The sequence below is a fragment of the Mytilus edulis genome, chromosome 13 (genome assembly GCF_963676685.1).
Source record: "Mytilus edulis chromosome 13, xbMytEdul2.2, whole genome shotgun sequence".
Taxonomy (NCBI): domain Eukaryota; kingdom Metazoa; phylum Mollusca; class Bivalvia; order Mytilida; family Mytilidae; genus Mytilus; species Mytilus edulis.
Genome location: NC_092356.1, coordinates 21,970,961 through 21,993,603, shown reverse-complemented (window position 1 = coordinate 21,993,603; position 22,643 = coordinate 21,970,961). Strand labels below are relative to the sequence as shown.

Sequence of the window (22,643 nt, the reverse complement as noted above, 5' to 3'; positions counted from 1 at the left end):
CTACAGGTGCGTCCGTTGATTTCAGGTTAAAGTTTTTGGTCAAGGTAGTTTTTGAAGAAGTTGAAGTCTAATCAACTTGAAACTTAGTACACATGTTCCCTATGATATGATCTTTCTAATTTTAATTCCAAATTAAAGTTTTTACCCTAATTTCACGGTCCACTGAACATAGAAAATTATAGTGCGAGTGGGGCATCCGTGTACTTGGGACACATTCTTGTTTTCGTCTGGTTCAAGCCGTGTGTTGAAATAAAAAATAATATGTGGTACGATTGCCAATAAGACAACTATCCACCAAAGTTGAAATGACATGAACGTAATCAACTATAGGTAACGATACAGCCTTAGACCCATACGGTATAGTCATTTGAGAAAGGGAACTACTTTACAAATTGTGAAAGAGGTAAAACGAGAATACTAACAACCTGATTTATAAAAACACAAATTATGAAAACAATAACCGACAATCACTGAGTTACAAGCTCCTGACTTGGGACAGGCACATAAAAGTCACTGTGGCGGTGTTAAAAATGTTTGATGCCTAGTTTTGAGTTGTCTGTATCATTATGGTTCTGTCTTACTAACCTTAATCCTGTATCTCCATTTATTCATTCTTAAAAATAAACTCCGTGGATGGATTCTTCAGTAATAAACCTATTCGACACATGAATTTTCAAAAATAAAATCGCAGTAAATTTGAATAACTGGTGATTACTTATTCGGGTTTGAGAATAAATTATTGCCGTCTATTGTTTGATTATAGTGCAGTGCTGTACCTATAGTTGTTAATTTCTGTGTCATTTTGGTCTTTTGTGGACAGTTGTCTCATTGGCAATCATACCACATCTTCTTTTTTTGTATATTCAGAAAGATTAGAATTTGACACTTAATTGTCTCATTTAAACCTTCTTTTGCCTTAGTTCCAATAAACTTTCTTTTTTATTTCTATTAGAGAAAAAAAAACTTTATCATAAGACCGAAGTGCTTTTCAGGATTTACACCTTCATTGGGAACACGCAATGCCAAATATTTTAAAGCCAGGGATGTATAGTCGAAATAGTACCAGTTGAAGAGCTGTAGGACCAAAGGGGATCGAAAGAAAAATACACAAATCTATCTAACTTACAGAGTCTTCATAATTTAAAATTTCACCTCTATTTTAAAAACTAGATGTGTCAGTGACACGAATGACCTCGTCTCAAAAAGTTGAAAAATCTGCAATTTCTATAATACATGTGGACACAAACATGATGGTTGTCTGTTATAAATCAGCTCAAAATCTGGAGGCGTATAGAAAAAAGTGTTTAACTGTGATTTTTACTAACAATTTATCAAAGTCTATTATAGCCCTTAATTTTGGCAAAAATTAGTCGAGCAGAACAAAACTTACACTTGATCTGTAACTCATCTTGGTTAGCTCACATGCAAAAAATCAGCCCAATATCTGAAAGAGTTTAGAAAAAAAAAGTCCTTATAACTGTGATTTTCAACAATTTATCAAAATCCAAAGCCCGTAATTTCGGCAATAATTAGCGGAGCGGAACGAAACTTAAACTTGATCTGTAACTTAGCATGGGTAACTCACATACCAAAAATCAGCCAAATATCGGAAGGCGTTTAGAAAAAAACTCCGTATAATGATTTGTTGCGGAATGATGGAATTTTGGAATTTTGGAATTACGGAATTTCGGAATTACGGAATTTCGGACAAAGGGTAAAAGTATATGGCACCGATAACTTCGTTGCGGGGCCATAAAAAGAGGTATGAACGCGTCTGCTGATTAACAGGTAATGCCAGGGGTGGTTAACCTCGAGGCCGTCAACACAATGTACTGTCTAAACAAAACACAACATACTAGGCTAAACCAGTTTAAAGTTAGCCTTTTTTTTTATCAGTATATTTTCCCCATATTTGGACAAATAACATTCCATCATGATATGCCTTGCTCTTTAATAGTTATCCCATAAGGACGCGGTGTATCAGTGTAAGATCATCCCGATGGCCGGAGGCCATGCAGAGGGTGATCTTACACTGACACACCAAGTCCGAATGGGATAACTATTTTACATCCCTGCTGTTCAAGATTAGACGAAAAACCATTTACAATTCATAAAATCTAGTTTAGAACGCCACACAACCATTATAATATACTTTATATATTACTATATGATGTATACCCTTTATGACCCTCTAACACGATGAGTAGAAATCAAACAATGTCAACTCGCCCCACTGGCCAATCGGCGCACACTATATCGCCACTTTATGAAAAAATCGCCCCACTCTTGTAACCGACTCGCCCAACTTTAAAGAAGTGTAAAATCAAATTGAACAATCAGTCTGACAACTCATTTATTTAACGAAAAGGGTTTAAACCCCACTGAGTAAAGGTCTGCCAACTCGCCCCAGTTATAAAAATATCTTGCTTCCTTTAAGTATGTTAAATTTCTAATGGTTCGTATCCAGTCTTCCTGGTGAAGTGGTATGTGTCGTGGCATGATATGCTAAAGGTCTTGAGTTCGAATCCCAGCATATAAACTGGATATTTTTCTACGTGAATTTTGATAGATAGTCTTCTCCGTATAATTAATTATAAGTTTTATACTGGATTTGACATTCCCGCCAAAATGTTAACGTGAAAACAAAGGAAAGCATGCATAACTTTCTTCACTTTTTGTGACTTGTATGTTTTTTACGGAATATATTTGAATTTTTATAGAATTTTAAGCTTTTTAGTGTCTCATAAGTCGTTTTTATGGCTGGATATTGATTGTTTTATGTGTATATATTTATATAATGTTGCTTATATTTATGTCAATCAGTATGTGACACTTTAATAAACTATTTACTTACTTACATAACAAAGAAACTTAAACTGGGGTGATCTGGTACAGATCACCCCTGTTAGAATAAATTAAGGAGCTGGGATGTAATTAACAAGAAAACATGATTTCTGCGTCAATATACTGAACACTAATTTGAATCATTTTCACTCAATTTAAGCTTATTATCACCATTGTAACTCTTTAGCACATATATCATGCTTCATGTATTTGTGAAGTAAGAGTCAAATACTAAGTTATTAGATCATTTATCAGCGATACCTGTAAAATAAGGTAAGACCTTTTGAAATATGAAATTTTCCTTTTTTCTTATGATTTTATCATGTCTATTTTTTTTTTTTTATTATTTTGTCGTTCTATATTTCTTCGTTACTTTATTTATTTATTTCTGGTTTTAATCCCAGAAATTCTTTCACACAGTTCTTTGAAAATGTAGCAATGTTTTATAATAGAAGGGTTGGGGTTTACAGACTAGAGAATAATGGCTAAAAAAAGAAGGAAAAGAGAAAAATTAGAAAAATTATTGAAGATTAGAGAATAAGGAGGTGCAAAGGTGTAAGGAATAACTATTGTGGAAAATGAAAGAATAAGTTAATAATTTTTTTTTATTTCTTATTACAAAAATGAACGATATACAGAAATAAAGCCTAAATAAAATAATATAATTCATAGAAAAAAGAACAGTAAAATCATGTAATTGCTTGAATGTTACAGAAATACCACTATTTTCAAAGATCAAGAAAAATGCCATGTATATTATAACAAAATATTAATATTATTATTATTTTATTATTATCATTTTCACAACACATCACGTACAGTTTGTCATATCATGTGTTTTTTTTATAAATGTCCTTGGAGATCGTCTGTCCTGCCATGACGATTTTTTAGGGGGAAAAGGGTGGGAGGGGGGGTGGGGGGGGGGGGGGGGGGGCGGGGGCTTAAATGAAATTTGAAAAAAAGGCAGGACAGGAGGTTTGAGTATAAAAAAAAAGCAGGATGAGCAACTTGGCAAAAAAAAAGGCTGACAATTTATGTAAAAAAATTCAGGATAAACTAAGAAAAAGAAAAGCAGGACCGAAAAGAGTGAAAAATAAAAAGGCAGACAGAGATTACAACTAAAAAAAAAAATGCAGGACAAAATTTTCATCCTAGCCCCCCATAAAAATTAAATGGTAGCTCCCAATAAGTTAAATTAAATCCAAAATATATTATATTGCATCATTATGAAATATACAAATAGGTATAATATGGTTTATTTCTTCATCTAAATTATGAGGGTCTGGATGGGGTTTAAAGAATAGAAATAAAACTTTACAGGCACAAATTATGGCCCCAAAAATATAGAATAGACAACAACTAAAATATAAAGACAGCCTTTATTAAGAATAGACAAAAAAAGAATGGAGAATAACGGGGTTTAATATAAAATATAGAGAATAATATGGAATATTTTTTTAAAATAGTAGAAAAGTAAAGAATATTTAAATGAAGGATCCACCTAAAGAGACTCTGTTATTAATTTTAAAATTCTGAACATTTATTGTTTTTTTTTATTCCATAAAATAAAACTACACTTAGTCTAGCTCTTTATATATATTATTTATTAAATTACAGTTCTTCAAAACAATACTTAATTGAGATGAGCAGAATGGCGGCACTAAATAACAAAATCATCCCTATTGAAATATCCATGCGGAGCCTAAAATCAGAGGCAGCCGCTGGCTCTCGAGGAAGAAGATACTCCATCAGCACTAGATCTAGTTCTACATTCTCGCAGAATGATCTGAATGAGGCCATTATGAATATGCTTCATTCAGCGCCAAACCAAACATGCCGAAGAATATGTGTTGGTAAGTCCTCAATATGTACATGTAACAACACGTGACTATTTTGATAGGTTAACGTGAGAGGGGGCGGGGCAATGTCTTCAATTTGAATAAAAACTCGGAATAGTTGAGTGTACGTCATCAAAAACATAGCAGCAACATTGCAAACATTCCAATAATTCAGAAAAAATATTTTGATGTCAATATGCGATTTACAAATTAAATGATAAGTTATTTTTGAAGTCTTATCGAGTCGTCAGGAGAAAGAGAAATGGAGCACCAAAGGGAAAATAAGCCAACAATCTTACAATTTCACATCTCATGTGAAACCCGAATATTCAATCTCTGTTCATATATATGGAATATGGAATATGGGCTCATATCACTTTTCAAAGTAACCAATCAAATTGCATCATGAGCAGCTGACCTCGATGAATATCATATTTCTGGGTTGATAATTATTGAATCATCCCTAGTCATCAAAAGACACTAATCTGTATCAATAATTGTGATATAATTGGAAAAATTTTGTTTTTTAGTTATCTAGACTACATGCAATTTTTTTTAGTTAAATGCTATTAGGCTCGAGGGTATAAAAATTTCAGAAAAAAAATGAACATTTGTTTTTCATTACAAATTTTATTTATTACCTTTAGTAGTTGTTACTTTATCAAATGATACAAAAATCATTCAAAAAAATCATTTCGTGTTGACCCCAGATGACTTTTAAAATGTATATAATCATTGAAAAAGTTCCAAATTATCTCCCTTTGATGAATGCCATTTTTTTGGCATTAAAATTGAAATATCTTTTTTTAACTCATCGGTGACCTATTAGATGTTTTATTATAATTTCCATATAAGCTGTACTGAAACTAAACTATTGTTAAATTTGAGCGATTTCTGTAATAAATTTCTTTTTTTATTTCGATATTAACTTTATTTCTCTTCTTAGTTCAACAGAAAAAGCACCTTTACAAAAATGTATGCTTCTTTCGAATGCAGATTGTGAGCGCAAATGAACGGTGACCCCATGTTTTTATTTATTTTTCTATTTACTATAAGATAAAGTTAATTTATAGAAAAATATAGAGAAATTTTATATTAAATAAAAAAAATTGACCTTCATCAAGAACGCCCTAAGTCTAATATTACAAAGCCAATGATGTATAAGAATCAGAACAGATGGAGAACTATAAAACCAAATAGGATATGCGAAATGACCAAACTGATTAAAAGCTCACTATCTTAATAAATTACAAGTGTGGACACAGATCAGTGTGGATAATTATGAGTGTGGACACATATCAATGTGGAAAATGTGGTTATTTAACATTTTGCTCTTACACACAGTGAAAGTTATCTGTTGCCCTCAAAGGGTTTCATAAGACACTGTGTTGCACGTACAGTGACAGCCAACATGTACAAAACACTAAACAATTAGAAAGGTCGTTTATTAAATATTTAGTTCTAATTTATAAACGGATATTTTTTAGAAAGTTTTTTAACGATTTAAAAAAAAACCTTGTGACTGAGATAGATAGTAAGTATACTGAATTATTCCTAACTTACGACAAATCTTAGTCTTAAGTTCTTTTTTGAAACCCACTCCAGTTTCTCTACAAATATGTGAAATAAAAATTAACGTCATATTGATACATGATTTGATGAGATCCTTTGCGTGATCTTACTGTACGGTATAACACATTTGAAATTATCTTTCTCAATGTGCAAACTAGGCTGTATCATTCTTTTATTAATGGAGAATCGTTTGTTATTAATGATCATAATTGTGAAAATTTCAGTAACGATTCGCATTTCAAAACCCCCTAAATTAAAATTGAATACTTCGACGGATTTATACATTCCAGGGAACCCAATCTCAGTTATTGGACAGAGAAAACAAATGGCAAAAATGCTGGCAGTTGTTTTACTTCCATTATTGATATTGACAACCATTACAGCAGTGGATTTTTCTAAATCCTTAACAAGTTACATCAATACCGATGCGATAGCCGAACAAATAGAATTTGGAGTAAAAGTTGGTGGTTTTCTACTGGCCCTGCAAAAAGAACGCGACATGAGCTCCCTTTATTTAAGTCAACTTGGTCTCGATTCAAAGAGAGAATTATTGCTAGCTTATCCGGAAACAGATGGCGCTTTAGATAATTTATCTTCGTGGCCTGTTAGTCCGAGTAATAAACAGAAACAATACAAGTCACGTGAGCATTTCGTCAATTTTCTAAATAGACATCGATACGAACTAGATTCTAATAATGCGACAGCGACTGATGAAATAAGTTTTTACTCACAGACTATTGAAATATTTATTAAGTGGATGTACGACTCAGTCAGTGAGTTCGATACTGGAACTATTTGGAAAACATTAGTGGGGTATCAAGAATTGATAATTGCGAGCGAGTATATTGGCCGAGAGAGAGGCTATGGAATATATTACTACGCGACAGGTGCATTCATGGACCGCAAGCACTATTTACTCTTTATGGAAAGCCAAGACAGCGCAAGAACACATTTTGCATCTGCTAGAATGTATTCTGTTACGGCTTCTGATATTTATCATACAGCCCTTGACGCTCAAAATCAAACGCTGCGTGTCATTAACGATTTGAGAGAAGATATCAAAGCTAATAATTCATTAGTCTCGGAAGGATCGCTTGAAAAGGCAAAACGGTGGTATGCAAATATGAGTATCTACATGGATGTTATGAGATCTGCACAGATGAAGTTAACCGCTAAGATCAACGGACTTCTGAAAAACAACTCCAATGCTGATATGAAAGAAATGATAATTGCGGGTGTTATCTTTTCTGGAATTGTAATAATAAGTCCAGTGATAATAATGTTTGTATACAAATTGACATCAAATATTCAGAAGTACTCATTAAACATCGCTAAGAAGTAAGTATAGTCATAAATATGGAATTGATGTTTTATTTCATAGTCATTCATAATGGGTTTAATACCTGACTTTACAGTAGGGATTGTTCTCATTGTTAAAGGCCATACAGTGTCGTTAGGTTGCTTTATCGTTGACTTTTACCCTAAATTGTGTAAATTGCATTCATTCAAACTTTTATGTCACTACCAAGTTGCGTTAGCTGATGCGCATAAACAATAGGCTGTTTGGTCTTTAAGGAATGACTGTAATATTTTTTCTGTCTATGAAGAAATAACATAAAAAATTTGGTGCACACTGAATAACGCGCGTAGCGGGTTATTTAACAGTGTGCATCGATTTTTTTTTATGCTATTTCGAATACTATTTTAGACTTATTAATAGTAGAAAACCATGAAAAAACGTTGATGACGTTACGGTCACATGACTAAATTAGGTCTATGGGCTGATAACAAAATAACGTCAGCCAATCAGAAGACGTTTTACATCCAAAATTAACTTATCTACACATGTTTTGTAAAACACATGTACATTTATGAAGAAATTGCATTTATGTTGTTTATTTTTTTGTGTTCAATGAACACACACTTATATATTCATCACACACTTGTTACTTGTTATAAAAGTTTTGTTTTTTTTATCAAATCTACAGTTTCGACCGCTTTAGATGTTAATGAAATTTATTTTAATGTTGTGGTGAAACTGCACGATGATGATGCATGTATTTATAACAAGTTTAATCTCGTTAATTCTGTATTTCTGTTTATTGCATATTAAAGAACCAAAGCAGTAAATAGAGAAAAGAAGCAGAGTGAAGCCGTTTTGTTCCAAATGTTACCGAGGACAGTAGCTGAGGACCTGAAACAGACAGGAAGCTTCAATGCTGAACATTTCACAGAATGTACAATATTTCAAAGCGACATGGTCGGTTTCACCCAGCTATCGTCAAACAGTTCACCCTTTCAAGTGACAGACATGTTGAACACGTTGTTTTCTTGTTTTGATGATAGGATTAGTATCTATGATACCTATAAAGTGGAAACAGTCGGAGATGGCTACATGGTGGTATCAGGTTTTTACTTTTATTTTATTCATTACTTACTAATTAATACTTACTTATTCGATAAGTGCTAATATTTCAATGATAACTACATTTGTAAATGTATGGCGGCGGTTTAAATAACGAGAGGTCTAAATTGTTCGTCTACAGTAATCAGTAGATGTCCTGTAAACTCTCGAGTTCTGATTGACTACATTCTTGAATGACAATAATGCTATAATTATTCTTCAAAATTCAGATTTGTCGAATTTACTCTCTTGGATTGTTTCATATTTTTTACAAGCCTTTTCTAGCTTACTGCTAGTATGCGGTATAGGTTTTGCTCATCGTTGCGTGCCTTACGGTTATCTGTATTTTTACACAGTTTTGTAATTTGGATATTGGTCTCACTGGCAAAAGAACCTTATCATCTGTTTTTGTATCATGTACTAGTATATGAATATATTTATTATCAAAAACGCCAAACAATCTCAGTTAAAACTACCAAAGGTTAATTTTGCTAGACGGAGTTTCAACTTTTTGTTTAAAAATATTAGTCAAACCATTTCCGTGACGTCAGCCTATTCAAAAACGGGCTCATAGTTTCTTTTTCAAGAACCAACGCTTATCCATTGTATCTATAATGCATAATTCACAGTCAGTGGTCATTTTAGTAAAGATATATCATGCATTTTATATTTTAAGGTGTACCGAGACGGAACGGATCGAGACATGCATCTGAAATAGCCACTTTGTCCCTAGATTTGTTATATCATGTAAACAAGTTAGAACTTCCACATTTATCTGGTGTAAGGTACAAGCTCAGAATAGGATGTCATTCAGGTAAATTTTATCAACTCTGAAACAACCTTAAGAAAAAAGTAAAATCACAAAAATACTTAATTCAAACGGAAAGTCCCTTTAATTAAATCTAACCGGGCTAATCAAATGACACAACTCAAAAGCTAAAACAAATCAAACAAATGGATAACAACTGTCATATTCCTGACTTGGTACAGAGATTTCTTACCTAGAAAATGGTAGATAAAGCCTGGTTTTATAGCTAGCTAAACCTCTCAATTGTATGACAGTTGCATCAAATGTCATTATATTGACAACGATGTGTGAACAAAACAAACAGACATAATAGGTAAAATTTTCATAAAAGGGTTACAGCAGTTAACATTGTGCTATAATCGTAATCTAAATTAAGGGTTTGTTGATGGTGGGATTAAAAAAATTTGTCTAATTACATGAGAATTTTCCTTTTCCCTATGTTTGACCAATACAAACGAGTTGATTGCTAGATATGCAGACTTGTTAGTTAGAACACATAATTCTACAGTTCTATCAAATAGATTTATTGAAGACCCATTGGTGGCCTTCGGCTGGTGTCTGCTCTTTAGTCGGGTTGTTAGTGTTTCTTTGACATATTCCCCATTTCCAATCTCAATTTTATTATTGATATTGTGTAGGTCCAGTAGTAGCAGGTGTGGTTGGTTCAAAGAATCCTAGGTATTGTTTGTTTGGGTCTACAGTACGAATAGCAGCATTGATGGAATCATCGGGAGAAAGTAAGTGGTGTTAATGTTTTTTTTTACATTTTACATAAAATAAACACTCAGTCAACATTTCGTTTCGGAAATGCGACGAAATCGGTAAAATTGGGGACCACTAAATAATGCGGTATAAGGGACAATGAAATCAATTCCACTCACAAACAATGACACAACGTACAGTGAAAAGAATGTTATAATGTTTGGCTCGATTCCTACCCCCTCATCCCCCACTCGAAAATATGATTAAAAAATGGAATCAAAACATATTTATTGCTGGCAAGACGTAAAACCAATCACATGTGCAGCTTAACATATATTTTCGAATTTCGCCATTTCATATTCTACTGTAAATAATAGGGATATGTGATTTCATTGAAATTTAGACAACTATTATTATATATATCTACCAAATGATTTTAGCAAGGATTTGTATAGTTAGACTATACAAATCCTTGATTTTAGTATATTTAAGCAGTGATAGGTCGCTATATGGTCATAAATTAATACATATTTAATCAATTCAGTTTTATTGTATAGCAAACAAAATACAGATCAGCCACTCCTCTTACTCCCTATTGAGCACCATTGGTGGATTTGAAATGGAAGAACGACAAACGATGACTGTTTTTGTAAGTTTTGCATTGTTTCTTTTGTTGTACGTTTCATGTTTGTTAAATAAATGTTCGATAGGCTTGTTTTTGACTTTGTTGTCAGACATTTGAAATACTCTATGTAGTGCCATTAGAACTTTAGCCCGCTAGCTTATACCCGTTTATTTTCATAATTTTATTACATACATGTATAGTTTACAAGTTACTTTTGATAATCTTATTAAACCTTTGTTACTTTTTCATGGTCTTTAAAAGAAAAAGATGTCAATATTACACAGTATGCTAGTGACCTATATTACGATATTATACTTGATTATGAGACAAAAGCAAAACAGAAAACCTAAGACGTGTATGGCCTCCTAAAGAATCAGTTTTTTCTCCTACACTTTTGAAACTCATCTTCTTCTTCTTCTGGAAGTCCACCCTATCTGCAGGGTCACCGCATTTAAAAATTTTGTTTATTTTTAAAATTGCGTTATTTAAAATTCTATCTACTGGTTAAAATTTAAAATAATATTAACAGAGTTAGAATAGGATAAAACTAAAAATTAGTTAAAACAGGAACTTGTATGTACACTATACATTTAAAATTATAAAATGGATAAAAGTATAAATGTAATCTTATCAGTTGTTTAAATTCTCTTAGCAAAGGAAAGTGAAAGGAACTCATCATAAGGTTCTTCAATGTAAAATTACCGCCTTAGTGTTCTCGTAGCAGCGTGTTAGCATTCAGAGGTCGTGGGTTCTTGCTGTTTCTCCAATCAGCACGTTGCATTAACGAGTAAGAACAAAGACTGGTCGGAGACATAATAATGTATAAGGGGACTCATGTTTTCCTGCGGACTGATGCTTTGTGAACTAAGACTTTAAAAATCCAGCTGAGTGTGTAGGTCTAGTACAATCAGTGTTTCACTCTCATACTACATTAACATTTTCTCGTCCTGAATATACATATTAATTTGAGGCTAGACGTCAAGCAACCGTCCAACATCATCATCAATGTAAAATAAATTGACAATGTTAGTCTTGTTTATAATGTTCTATTATATTACAGCGGATTCCATTGAGTGTGTAGCGAAAGGTAATATCTTTGGTTAGCTTGCTTGTTAGCTGAACCGTGAAGTCATTATTAGGTCAGGTATACTACCCGCCTTTCGAAGTAGCATAGTCCAACATACAGATTAATAGGTTTTCTGTCGGACTAGTCTATTCTTAAAGTAGGGTAGTTTACCTAACTTAACAATGACTTCACGGTTCAGCTAACAAGCAAGCTAACCAAAAATATTACCTTTTGCTACACACTCAATGGAATCTGCTGTAAAAAAATCATAAAACTGTTGTAGACGAAGGATGAATTGAAGAAACACAACTGTCCAGAAACGACCTACTGGTTGATTCAGAAGGATTTCCAAGACTGGGAAGGTTATTCTACTATTTCAGATGCCTCATCATTTGGATATTCATTTTGAAATGATGTTTCTTTTATTTTTGTGTGTGTAATATATTTGTGTATCTCTTTTATTTAAATAAATATGATTTTTAAAGTTCAAACAAAAACAAACCAGAGTGCACACACTGAAACGTCTCGCCTCCTTTTCTAATAATTGATATTATGTTGATAGTCCTAAATATAAATCTTTACTACAATGTATACTTCACATAATCAAAGAAAATGAGGTCAAGGACTCAAGGTCATATAAACCAAACAAGAAATACATGTACACCTTAAAATCATTCAATACACTAAATATAGTTGACCTATTATAGCTTATAGTTTCTAAGAAATAGATTTAACCAAAAAAACTAAACATTGACCAATTCAATGAACCATGCAAATGAGTTCAAAGTCAGATGAACCATGCCAGGCAGACATGTACAGATTACAATCTTTAATACAACAGATGAAGTTGACCTATTGCTTATAGTTTTATGAAACACAGACCAAAACACAAAAACTTAACACTGAGCAATGAACCGTGGTAATGAGGTCAGGTCAAATAAAATCTGCAAGACTGACATGATTATGATAAAATATTTCCATACACAAAACATATTAGAAGAAAAGACCAAAACTCAAAAATTTAACATTGACCACTGAACCATGAAAATGAGGTCAAGGTCAAATGATACCAGACAGTTGGACATGTACACCTCACAATCATTCCATAGACCTATTGCATACAGTATAAGATAATAGACAGAAACACAAAAAACTATAACCACTGAACCATGAAAATGAGGTCAAGGCCAGATGACACCTGCCAGTTGGACATAATCATCCCATACACAAAATATTGTCGACCTATTGCATACAGTATCAGGAAAATAGACCAAAGCACAAAACCTCAACTATAACCACTGAACAATGAAAATTAGGTCAATTTCAGATGACACCTTGCAGTTGGACATGTACACCTTACAGTCCTTCCATACACCAAATTTAATAGACCTATTACTTATAGTATCTGAGAAATGGACTTGACCACAAAACTTAACCTTGTTCACTGCTCCATGAAATGAGGTTTAGGTCAAGTGAAAACTGTCTGACGGCATTGAGAACCTTGCAAGGTACACATACCAAATATAATTATCCTATCACACATAAGAGAGAAATTAACATTTCAGTAAATCTTGATTTTTTTTCCAAATAGTCACAGAACCATGAAAATGAGGTCAAGGACAATGAACACATGACAGATTGAAACTTCGTAACCTAAGGCATCTATATACAAAGTATGAAGCATCCAGGTCTTCCACCTTTCTAAAATATAAAGCTTTTAAGAAGTTAGCTAGCATTGCTGCCAACTCCAAATCACTATCCCTATGTTGAGCGTTCTGCAACAAAAGCCACAAGCTGGACAAAAACTATAACTGAAGAACAAACTCATTTCCAAACTTCTATCCTTATGCCACCTGATCTATTTGATAATATATTCAAAGTAAAACTCTTACTTATTTTCTTTATTCAAATATAAATATAGCTTCTATTATAAATATCACAGTCTAGCAATACAGCACATGATTTTATCACAAATACACATTAAATAAATCTAAAGCTTGAGTATTTCAAACTAAATAATATATTTCTCTTTTCATAAGAAGAAATAAACAACTTCCAGAAAAAATACTTCAATTGTACAAAAAAAAGAAGAAATCATTTTCACATATATAAAAAAATATCCCTATAATGTAAAATCACATTTACTACATGGCACCATGATTTAACTCTATGATAATTTACTATTAAGCCCTGCTGAGTGTCAAAAATCTACGAAATAAATATCTAGTGAAAACAAGTTGTAATACTGCTATTCGTTTAATATCTGATTGAAATACAGATTTTGGGTCTGTCATTTGTTTGACAACAATCTGGTTCTACTTTATGGTATAAAGACCTTTTGGGGTCCTCTGGGTTTTTCATAACGATATACACCTTCAAAAATTTGAAAGCTAAAATTTCGTTGGCTGATGTAATGATTACCATAACAGAAAGTAGAACACATTCTCAGATCCGGACATCCTGGCATTTACATTTTTCAGGGGGTGATGCCATCAGGAATCCTCTAGATTTTTCATCTATTTGAAGGTGATTACTGATAATTTATATTTCGGATTTATTTTTAACCAGAGGTTATAGTATGTTAAAAATCAAAATGGAGATATTATATAGTGTCTTTAACAATATTAAAAGAGTAAAATTACTATATTCAACTGGTAACGATATATATCAATTAAATTAATTTGCATTAAAGTCTATGGAAAATCTAGAGGATTCTTATCCGCATCACCTCTCAACATTGTGTACATAACACAAATGCTAATCATTGATTGGTCTGAGTTACATGTTGTGATGTCACTGCAGATCTGAAAATTGTTGCAGGCAAAACTTGAGACACAGGATCTGTATTGTAATTAGATAATCAATTCTACATCTTAAATGACTAGACAAAAAGTGCAATAAACTCTTCATAGAAAACTCTCAACTATCACAGACACAACTTGTAGTATTATTTAAGTTTAAGTGCAAACAATTATAACATACAAATAGGGAATTAAAATCTTAATTAACATTTAGTAACATTCATCCTTAAGCATGTTCACTCCTCTTGTTTTGTTCTATTTTTGCCAGATATTTGGAATCCTCTGGTTTTATCCATGTAGCGCCATTAAAAATTTGCCTGCTAAATCATACTTTCTTTTCATTATATTTTATTACATAAAATTTTAAAAGCCATATTGGAAAATCTTATAAAATATTTGTTAATTTTCATTGTTTTTGAAAGCAAAAAGGTGCCAATGTTAAACAATGAAAATTCTATGGCTGATATCTAGAAAACAAGCACACACTGACACATCAATTTTTTCTGCTTTTTATGTTACCTTAAATACATACTATCAATCTTAATAAGTCTTTTAAAAAGCTTGGTATTTGGAAACAGTAGAAAACATTTTTAAAACAGCAATAGAGTGTATATATACTAAGTAAAAAAAGTTAAGCAACAAATATTTAATCTTATTTATAAATAAATAACTGATTTTTAAGTTTTTAACCATAAAAATAAGTATGTAAATCAAAAACTTATTAAACTCAGTTTAACTACATAAAAGGATGTAATTAAGCAATTCCTATTATAATATGCAGAAACAAGATTTTTCTTATTTTCAAAACATGCCACATTTTTAACGCACTAATAGCACCAATAAATAACATAACTAATACATGAACTACAAATACAACTTAAATAAGGTATTTTGTGAACAAACCTAATTTTCTCTCAAATATCACATTTGGTCCGAGACCACCATTGTCGTCCCTTGATTTTCGTTGTTCACAAATATAGTCCCTAGTGTTGACAGTGGGTTACTTGCCATTAATTTTTATACCCCTTCCAAATTTATTTCTCCATGTTCACTGCCTCAAATTGCAAGAAGGGGGTTGAAATTACACTGTAAAAAAATTTGGGTCCAGAATTTTAAAGGAAAGTAGTGATTTGGTCCAGCTGAAAAAGGTTGAAAATGAGCACTTCGGAAGCTGTCAAAAGATTTCAAGACGCCCTAAACATAAAATTGGCCATATTTTGAGTTAGAGGCGATGAAGTTTTCTATAAATTTGATATAATTTGTCCCAAAAGTAGTACAACACACTGTAAAAGTTTCTTTGAGAAAGCGCAGGTGGGATTTTTTTTATTTTCATTTATGTTCTAAAAGAAATGCACTACGAATTAATTGTGTTCTCGGACCTAAGAGGTGAAATCTGTAAATATAGAATTTGTACTCTGGCAACTTCCCTAAATGATTTGATGGTGTCAACTTGTCAAATAGCATGAAACTAAAGGATTTAAACTTTTATTTTATAGAATTTCTGCCAAAACGACCAATTTTGACATTTTATGGTCAAAATAGGCATTTTATAACTTTTTCAATATTGATGCATAAATGTCATCCTGACTTTCTATCTGACAGGTTTTTATGTGTCAATATTTGTGTTTCTATGCCTTTACCTGCTTCTTTTACTTATTTATGAACTCTGAATCTACAGAAAAGAAGTTTATCTCAGATAAAATGTGCAAAATGTGTTGTATGAATGACCCTTGTCTAACGCCTTGTTTGGATGAAGGCAATAGTGGGGAGCTTGGTATATAAAATTTGATGTCCATATTAGAGACTTCACTAAATTTGTATCAAATGCACTTTACAATGTCTATTGTACCTGTTCCATTTCACATACTATATTTCTTTTCTTCTGTAGGATAGCAAGTGGTTTAAATATAAGCCTGTTGAGAATAAATTGCATGAAAGTTTTTCCCTAAAAAGGCAAAAATCTTTGTTTCAGCCCATACTGCTTGTAAGAAAAGTTATTTGCAAGAGTCTTTTTGTGCTCAGATTTGTTGTATCATGTCACATGAGTATAGAAATGATAAAAAAGACACACATTTTTATTTTTTATAGCCTCAATATGCATTTTTAAATGTAAATATGTGGCACGGCCTTAATTGACCCTAAATTTTTTCCAGTCTTACTTGGCCTAAGACCCTTTTAAACTAATATGATATGTTATTTGTAACTTTTCTTTCCATTTAAAGTACTTTAAATACATATGTAAGGATTATTTATAACCAAAAAGCTTCACAAATTTAAAATTGCTGGAAAATATTACATCTTCATGTAAGGCTCCACTTCATTGAAAAACCTGAATTTTTAGGCGCAGGCTCATATAAATTTGACTTATGAATAATTATGCCAAGTCTGATAAATCAAATGAGTACTCTATTGCTTTTAGTACATGATAAGTTATATATTAAGGCATTTAACAAGTATTTTTTTGCAATATTTAAATTTTTAAAGCCCCAAATGTTGATAGTTGAAATTTTTCAATTTTAACGTCAAAATTTTACACGCAAAGATGAGTATAGAACTAAACTTAATGTCTATAATATACATCCTATTGTCATGAAACTTTGTAAGTAGTGTTATAATACATTAAGCTTTGTTCATACCAAGTTTTTTTAAGATTTGTCTACTCTTTCTACCCTATTAGGTCCGAGACCACCATTGTCGTCCCTTGATTTTCGTTGTTCACAAATATAGTCCCTAGTGTTGACAGTGGGTTACTTGCCATTAATTTTTATACCCCTTCCAAATTTATTTCTCCATGTTCACTGCCTCAAATTGCAAGAAGGGGGTTGAAATTACACTGTAAAAAAATTTGGGTCCAGAATTTTAAAGGAAAGTAGTGATTTGGTCCAGCTGAAAAAGGTTGAAAATGAGCACTTCGGAAGCTGTCAAAAGATTTCAAGACGCCCTAAACATAAAATTGGCCATATTTTGAGTTAGAGGCGATGAAGTTTTCTATAAATTTGATATAATTTGTCCCAAAAGTAGTACAACACACTGTAAAAGTTTCTTTGAGAAAGCGCAGGTGGGATTTTTTTTATTTTCATTTATGTTCTAAAAGAAATGCACTACGAATTAATTGTGTTCTCGGACCATTTATCAAACTAGTAATGGGCAATTGAATGTGTTTCGAATGTAATGAGTTATCTCCCATTTATCAGCACTAATTTACATGTTCCACCATGTATCTAAATTGGTCTTTAAAATTAGGGTGAAGTTGCAAATTGCCTTACCGTAGATTAACTGTTATAAATATATGACATTACATGATCAAATCAAGAGAATTTGTACATGATCTTCTTTTCTGCCTTTTCATCTCTAGCAAATCTGGTTAAATTATAAAAGCTTTATAAAAACTTAATTCAAAATTCAATTTTGCATCTTTTAAAACCTTTAACATGTTTAACTTAACGAATTTCTTTAGAAATTAGCTTTCCATTTTTCGAAAAAAAATGTTAAAATTCTGATGAAATCATTTTAATGAGGTCCAATCAATATTCAATTGGCTATACTCTATATGGGTAACATTTTCAAAGCTTTTCTTCAACATGGGGATAAAATTATCAATAATTTTTATATAACCAATAATCTCTTTCCAACAGTTTATCAACAGAACAAAATAATCCCTAAAAGCAGGGGCGGATCCAGCCATTTTAAAAAGGGGGGGTTCCCAACCCAGGACAAAGGCGGGGTTCCAACTATATGTCCCCATACAAATGCATTGATCGTCCAAAAAAAAGGGGGGGTTCCAACCCCTGGAACCCTCCCCCTGGATCCGCCACTGTAAAAGGTATTAATTTGTTCCTTTCAATTATAAAAATACTAAAAACTACAGCATCAATAATTAGTTGGTTCTGTCTGCAAGACAATTTTATTTGATATTTGACATTCACCTCGTGGATTACACCCTAAGATTACAAACTGATATTCAATGCTAGACTCTAATCCAAATACACGATGGTCTTGTCGTCCATATAAAGGAATGGTTTTCCATGCTCTACTCTGGCCTAAGGGTCTGTATAACAGAAAATGAGATATTTGTTGGTCAACTGTGATGTCCTGCGGACTTGAGCTGTATACTTGTATTGAAGACGTAAACTGGCGACATAAACTTTCAACTATCACAGGCACTGCAAAAGAATGACAGCTAAATATAAATATATTCAAAGGTGGGGATCTACAATTTTATAGGGACCGGCCGCAAGTGAAAGAAAGTTGGGAGTGACACTTGTAAAAAGTCTATGCAATAAGCAAATATGTAGCTCATTAATAGGGGCCGAATCCAAGCAAATCAAATATTTGGCTGGACAGCAATAATTCACTTATGCTTTACATTAACTCATGACTTAATATGTACAGTTGAGGAAAACTTGCATTACATGGATATTTAATTTCATGGTTTTCAAAATGTCTGCATTTAATCATACTACAAATTTGATATTCGTTGAACATTTCAATTCTCTGTACCCACGAAATGGATGGAAATTGGTATCCAAAGAATAATAATGAATCCACAATAGTTTCTTTAATAGTTATTCTCTTATAGACATTTGTCTCCCTTTGTTTTCTTTAAAATCATGTTTTTTTATTTAGGTTTAAACAGGATTCCTGGTAAAAATAGATGCAAGAAAAAAACCATTTGTATTTTAACATCTATTAATAGCCTACCTGGTATAACACTTTCACTATGCATCAAAGTTGTACATTGCACCACTTCAGAATTAGGGGATTTCCCTGACAAGTTGCTAGCACTAACACAGAAATAGTATGTGGTCCCTTTACACAGGTTGTCTAGCAGTATAACTACATTAGCATTATTGGATGGCAGGCCCTTAGCCACAAGTCTGTCATCTGGTACATTCTTCACTATCACAGTTTCCTGTAAAAAGAAAATAATATAGTGGATACTTTTGAGGCCTGTCATTGGGGTGTCCAAGTAATCACATAATCACAATTTCCGGCCTAAGGAAAGGAACATTCATGCTATGTTTGGTTTCATTCAATTCAGTGGTTCTCTAGTAGAAGACTTTTGAATGCATTTCCCATATGGTCCTATCTTAAACTAAGCCCCCTGCTGGCGGCCATCTTGGATGATGGATAGGCTACAAAGTAGCAACACTTGGTCAGCATCTGATAAGTAACATTCATGCTATGTTTGGTTTCATTCCATTCAGTGGTTCTCTAAAAGAAGACATTTGTATGTAATCCCAAAGGGTCCTATGTTAAACTAAGTCCCCCCACTGGCGGCCATCTAAGATGATGGATCGGCTACAAAATAGCAACACTTGGTCAGCATCTCATCACGAACATTCATGCTATTTTTTGTTTCATTCCAATCAGTGGTTCTCTAAAAGAAGAAATTGTATGTATTTCCCATAGGGTCTTATGTTAAACTTAGTTCCCCCACTGTTGGCCATCTTGGACGTTGGATTTGCGACAAAGTAACAACACTTGGTAAGCATCTCATTAGGAACATTCATGCTATGTTTGGTTTCATTCCATTCAGTGGTTCTCTAAAAGAAGACATTTGTAAATATTTCCAATAGAGTCCTATGTTAAACCAAGTCCCCCGCTGACGGCAATCTTGGATGATGGAATCGCTAACAAAATAACAACACTTGGTCAGCAACTCATAAGGAACATTCATGCTATGTTTGGTTTCATTCCATTCAGTGGTTCTCTAAGAGAAGTCATTTGTATGCATTTCCCATAGGGTCCTATGTTAAACTAAGTCCCCAGCTGGCAGCCATCTTGGATGATGGATCCGCAACAAAAAAATAACACTTGGTCAGCACCTCATAATTAACATTCATGTCATGTTTGGTTTCATTCCATTAACTGGTTTTCTAAAAGAAGTGATTTGTATGCATTTCCCATAGGGTCCTATGTTAAACTAAGTCCCCAGCTGGCGGCCATCTTGGATGAAGGATCGGCAACAAAGTAACAACACTTGGTCAGCACCTCCTAAGGAACATTCATGCCATGTTTGGTTTCATTCCATTCAGTGGTTCTCTAGAAAAAGTTCAAAATGTAAAAAGTTTACGCCAGATGACGACGGTGTCAGGACGCCAAGTGATGAGAAAAGCTCACTTGACTCTTCGGGCCAGGTGAGCTAAAAGGGATACATGCATAAGGATCTTTTCTACATTTTGTATCATACATCAAATTAATAAACAGTAGGCAGATCCTTTATGAAAATGTAAATGAATAATTACTGTACAGTTAACTGCCTCCATAACTATCATAAAACAAGAATGTGTCCTCAGTACACGAATGCCCCACTCGCACTATCATTTTCCATGTTCAGTGGACCGTGAAATTGGGGTAAAAACTCTAATTTGGCATTAAAATTAGAAAGATCATATCATAAGGGACATGTGTACTAAGTTTGAAGTTGATTGGACTTAAACTTCATCAAAAACTACCTTGACCAAAAACTTTAACCTGAAGCGGGACAGACGGACGGACGAACGAACGGACAGACGGACGGACGAACGAACGGACGAACGCACAGACCAGAAAACATAATGCCCCTCTACTATCGTAGGTGGGGCATAATATCGTAGGTGGGGCATAAAAATTAAGAAGCACCTAAGTAGGGACAATCAGGCCCTTATTTTGTCCATATATTACTACAAGTTATCATGCATATTCTTTAATTGTTAAATTTTGGTACAAGGAATCGAAATAAAAACAAATTTGACATTTAACTTGTTACCATGGCAACAAATCAAGAAAAAAATTGTTTATTTCATAAAATTTCTTGATTTCCCTTGTTTTTCTTCAAAGTTTAGATATACTTTAGTTTGTCAAAGTATGTGCACATCCAAGAAACAACTTTATATTTGGTGAGATTTTGTCAATAGTTATTTGATGTTTCTTGGCTGCACATAATGACAAATTAAAATGTTCAACATAGTACAAATTTCTATAGGCACAAGCAGACTTTGAAAAAAATAGGAAATCAAATATCCACACAATTTGCGAATTTTCCTTAATCCACTTAAAAGAGGGGAACAGTCAAATTCATAAATCAAAAATGAACTGACAACGCCATGGCTAAAAATGAAAAAGACAAACAGACAAGCTCCGTGTTGAAAGCTGTACCTTGACCTATAATGGTTTACTTTACAAGAGTTGTCTCATTGGCACTCATCTTCCTATATCTAAAGGGGCCTCTGTGGCTGAGGGGTCTAAGTAGTTACTACTGTAATCACTAGCCAGTCAACACTGAGGTTGTGAGTTCGAACCCTGCTTGTGCAGGTGCACTTGACTCTAATCTTAATTGACTAGGACTGTCAGTTTTCATATCTCAAGTTAAAGTTCACATAAATAAAGAAATCAACAATAGATACAAACCTCAATTTCAAGCGACTTCTGCTCTTCAGAACAGTAATGAATTTCATACTGATCAATAACATCATGTATACTTTGTGGTGCTGATAAAACTAGTACTACACAATCCTCACTCCTCGTACACCGGCTGACATCAACTATTGGTGTCATTGGAGCTACAAAAATGAAGATTTAATATTTACATTATGTTTGCTACTAAAATTCAAAAGAACAACTACTTCATAAAAGATTTCCCTTAGCTCAATATATAATATATCTTTATGGCAAAAAATAATTGGTGACTGTTTTTGAGATACATGTGTAACCATTTGAAAAAATAAGATGTCCATGGATTTGTTTTATATGAAATGTATGACTTTTGTGTAGAAATAAAACTTAAATAGTATGGAAAATATATAAAAAAAAAAGAACATGTCCATTTTTATGTTCAGTGGATTATAAAATTGGGGTCAAAACTGCAATTGGGCATTAAAATTAGAAAGGTCATATCGTAGGGAGCATTGTGTACTAAGTTTCAAATTGATTGGATTTCAACTACATCAAAAACTACCTTGACTAAAAACTTCAACCTGAAGCAGGACAGATGGACAAACC

General features: G+C 32.9%; 2 protein-coding genes across 5 annotated transcripts in view; one reads left to right on the top strand and one right to left on the bottom strand.

Annotated features, from left to right (window-relative positions):
- Positions 1 to 4,419: 4,419 nt before the first annotated feature.
- On the top strand, positions 4,420 to 12,360 carry LOC139501306 (uncharacterized). The gene is made up of 7 exons (XM_071290336.1): positions 4,420 to 4,697; positions 6,545 to 7,592; positions 8,370 to 8,662; positions 9,335 to 9,472; positions 10,105 to 10,203; positions 10,726 to 10,817; positions 12,143 to 12,360. The coding sequence occupies exons 1-7, from the start codon at positions 4,487 to 4,489 to the stop codon at positions 12,266 to 12,268; spliced, it is 2,007 nt and encodes a 668-aa protein (XP_071146437.1). The 5' UTR covers positions 4,420 to 4,486; the 3' UTR covers positions 12,269 to 12,360.
- Positions 12,361 to 18,090: 5,730 nt separating this feature from the next.
- LOC139501804 (E3 ubiquitin-protein ligase Midline-1-like) overlaps positions 18,091 to 22,643 on the bottom strand; it is a 34,603-nt gene continuing 30,050 nt past the window's right edge. For all 4 annotated transcript variants that reach the window (XM_071291020.1, XM_071291023.1, XM_071291021.1 and 1 more), the window contains exons 7-9: positions 22,053 to 22,204; positions 19,362 to 19,572; positions 18,091 to 18,823 (exon numbers count right to left, since the gene is read on the bottom strand). In XM_071291020.1, the coding sequence (XP_071147121.1) occupies positions 18,531 to 18,823; positions 19,362 to 19,572; positions 22,053 to 22,204 (656 nt within the window). In that variant the 3' untranslated portion in view covers positions 18,091 to 18,530. The remainder of the gene's footprint in view (positions 18,824 to 19,361; positions 19,573 to 22,052; positions 22,205 to 22,643) is intronic.

Excerpts from the sequence above, each read along its gene's own strand:
- LOC139501306 (XM_071290336.1), top strand. The coding sequence starts at position 4,487 with ATGAGCAGAATGGCGGCACTAAATAACAAAATCATCCCTATTGAAATA. Across the intron at positions 8,663-9,334 it reads TGGCTACATGGTGGTATCAG|GTGTACCGAGACGGAACGGA; the intron begins GTTTTTACTTTT and ends TTATATTTTAAG. Across the intron at positions 10,204-10,725 it reads GATGGAATCATCGGGAGAAA|CAAACAAAATACAGATCAGC; the intron begins GTAAGTGGTGTT and ends TTTATTGTATAG.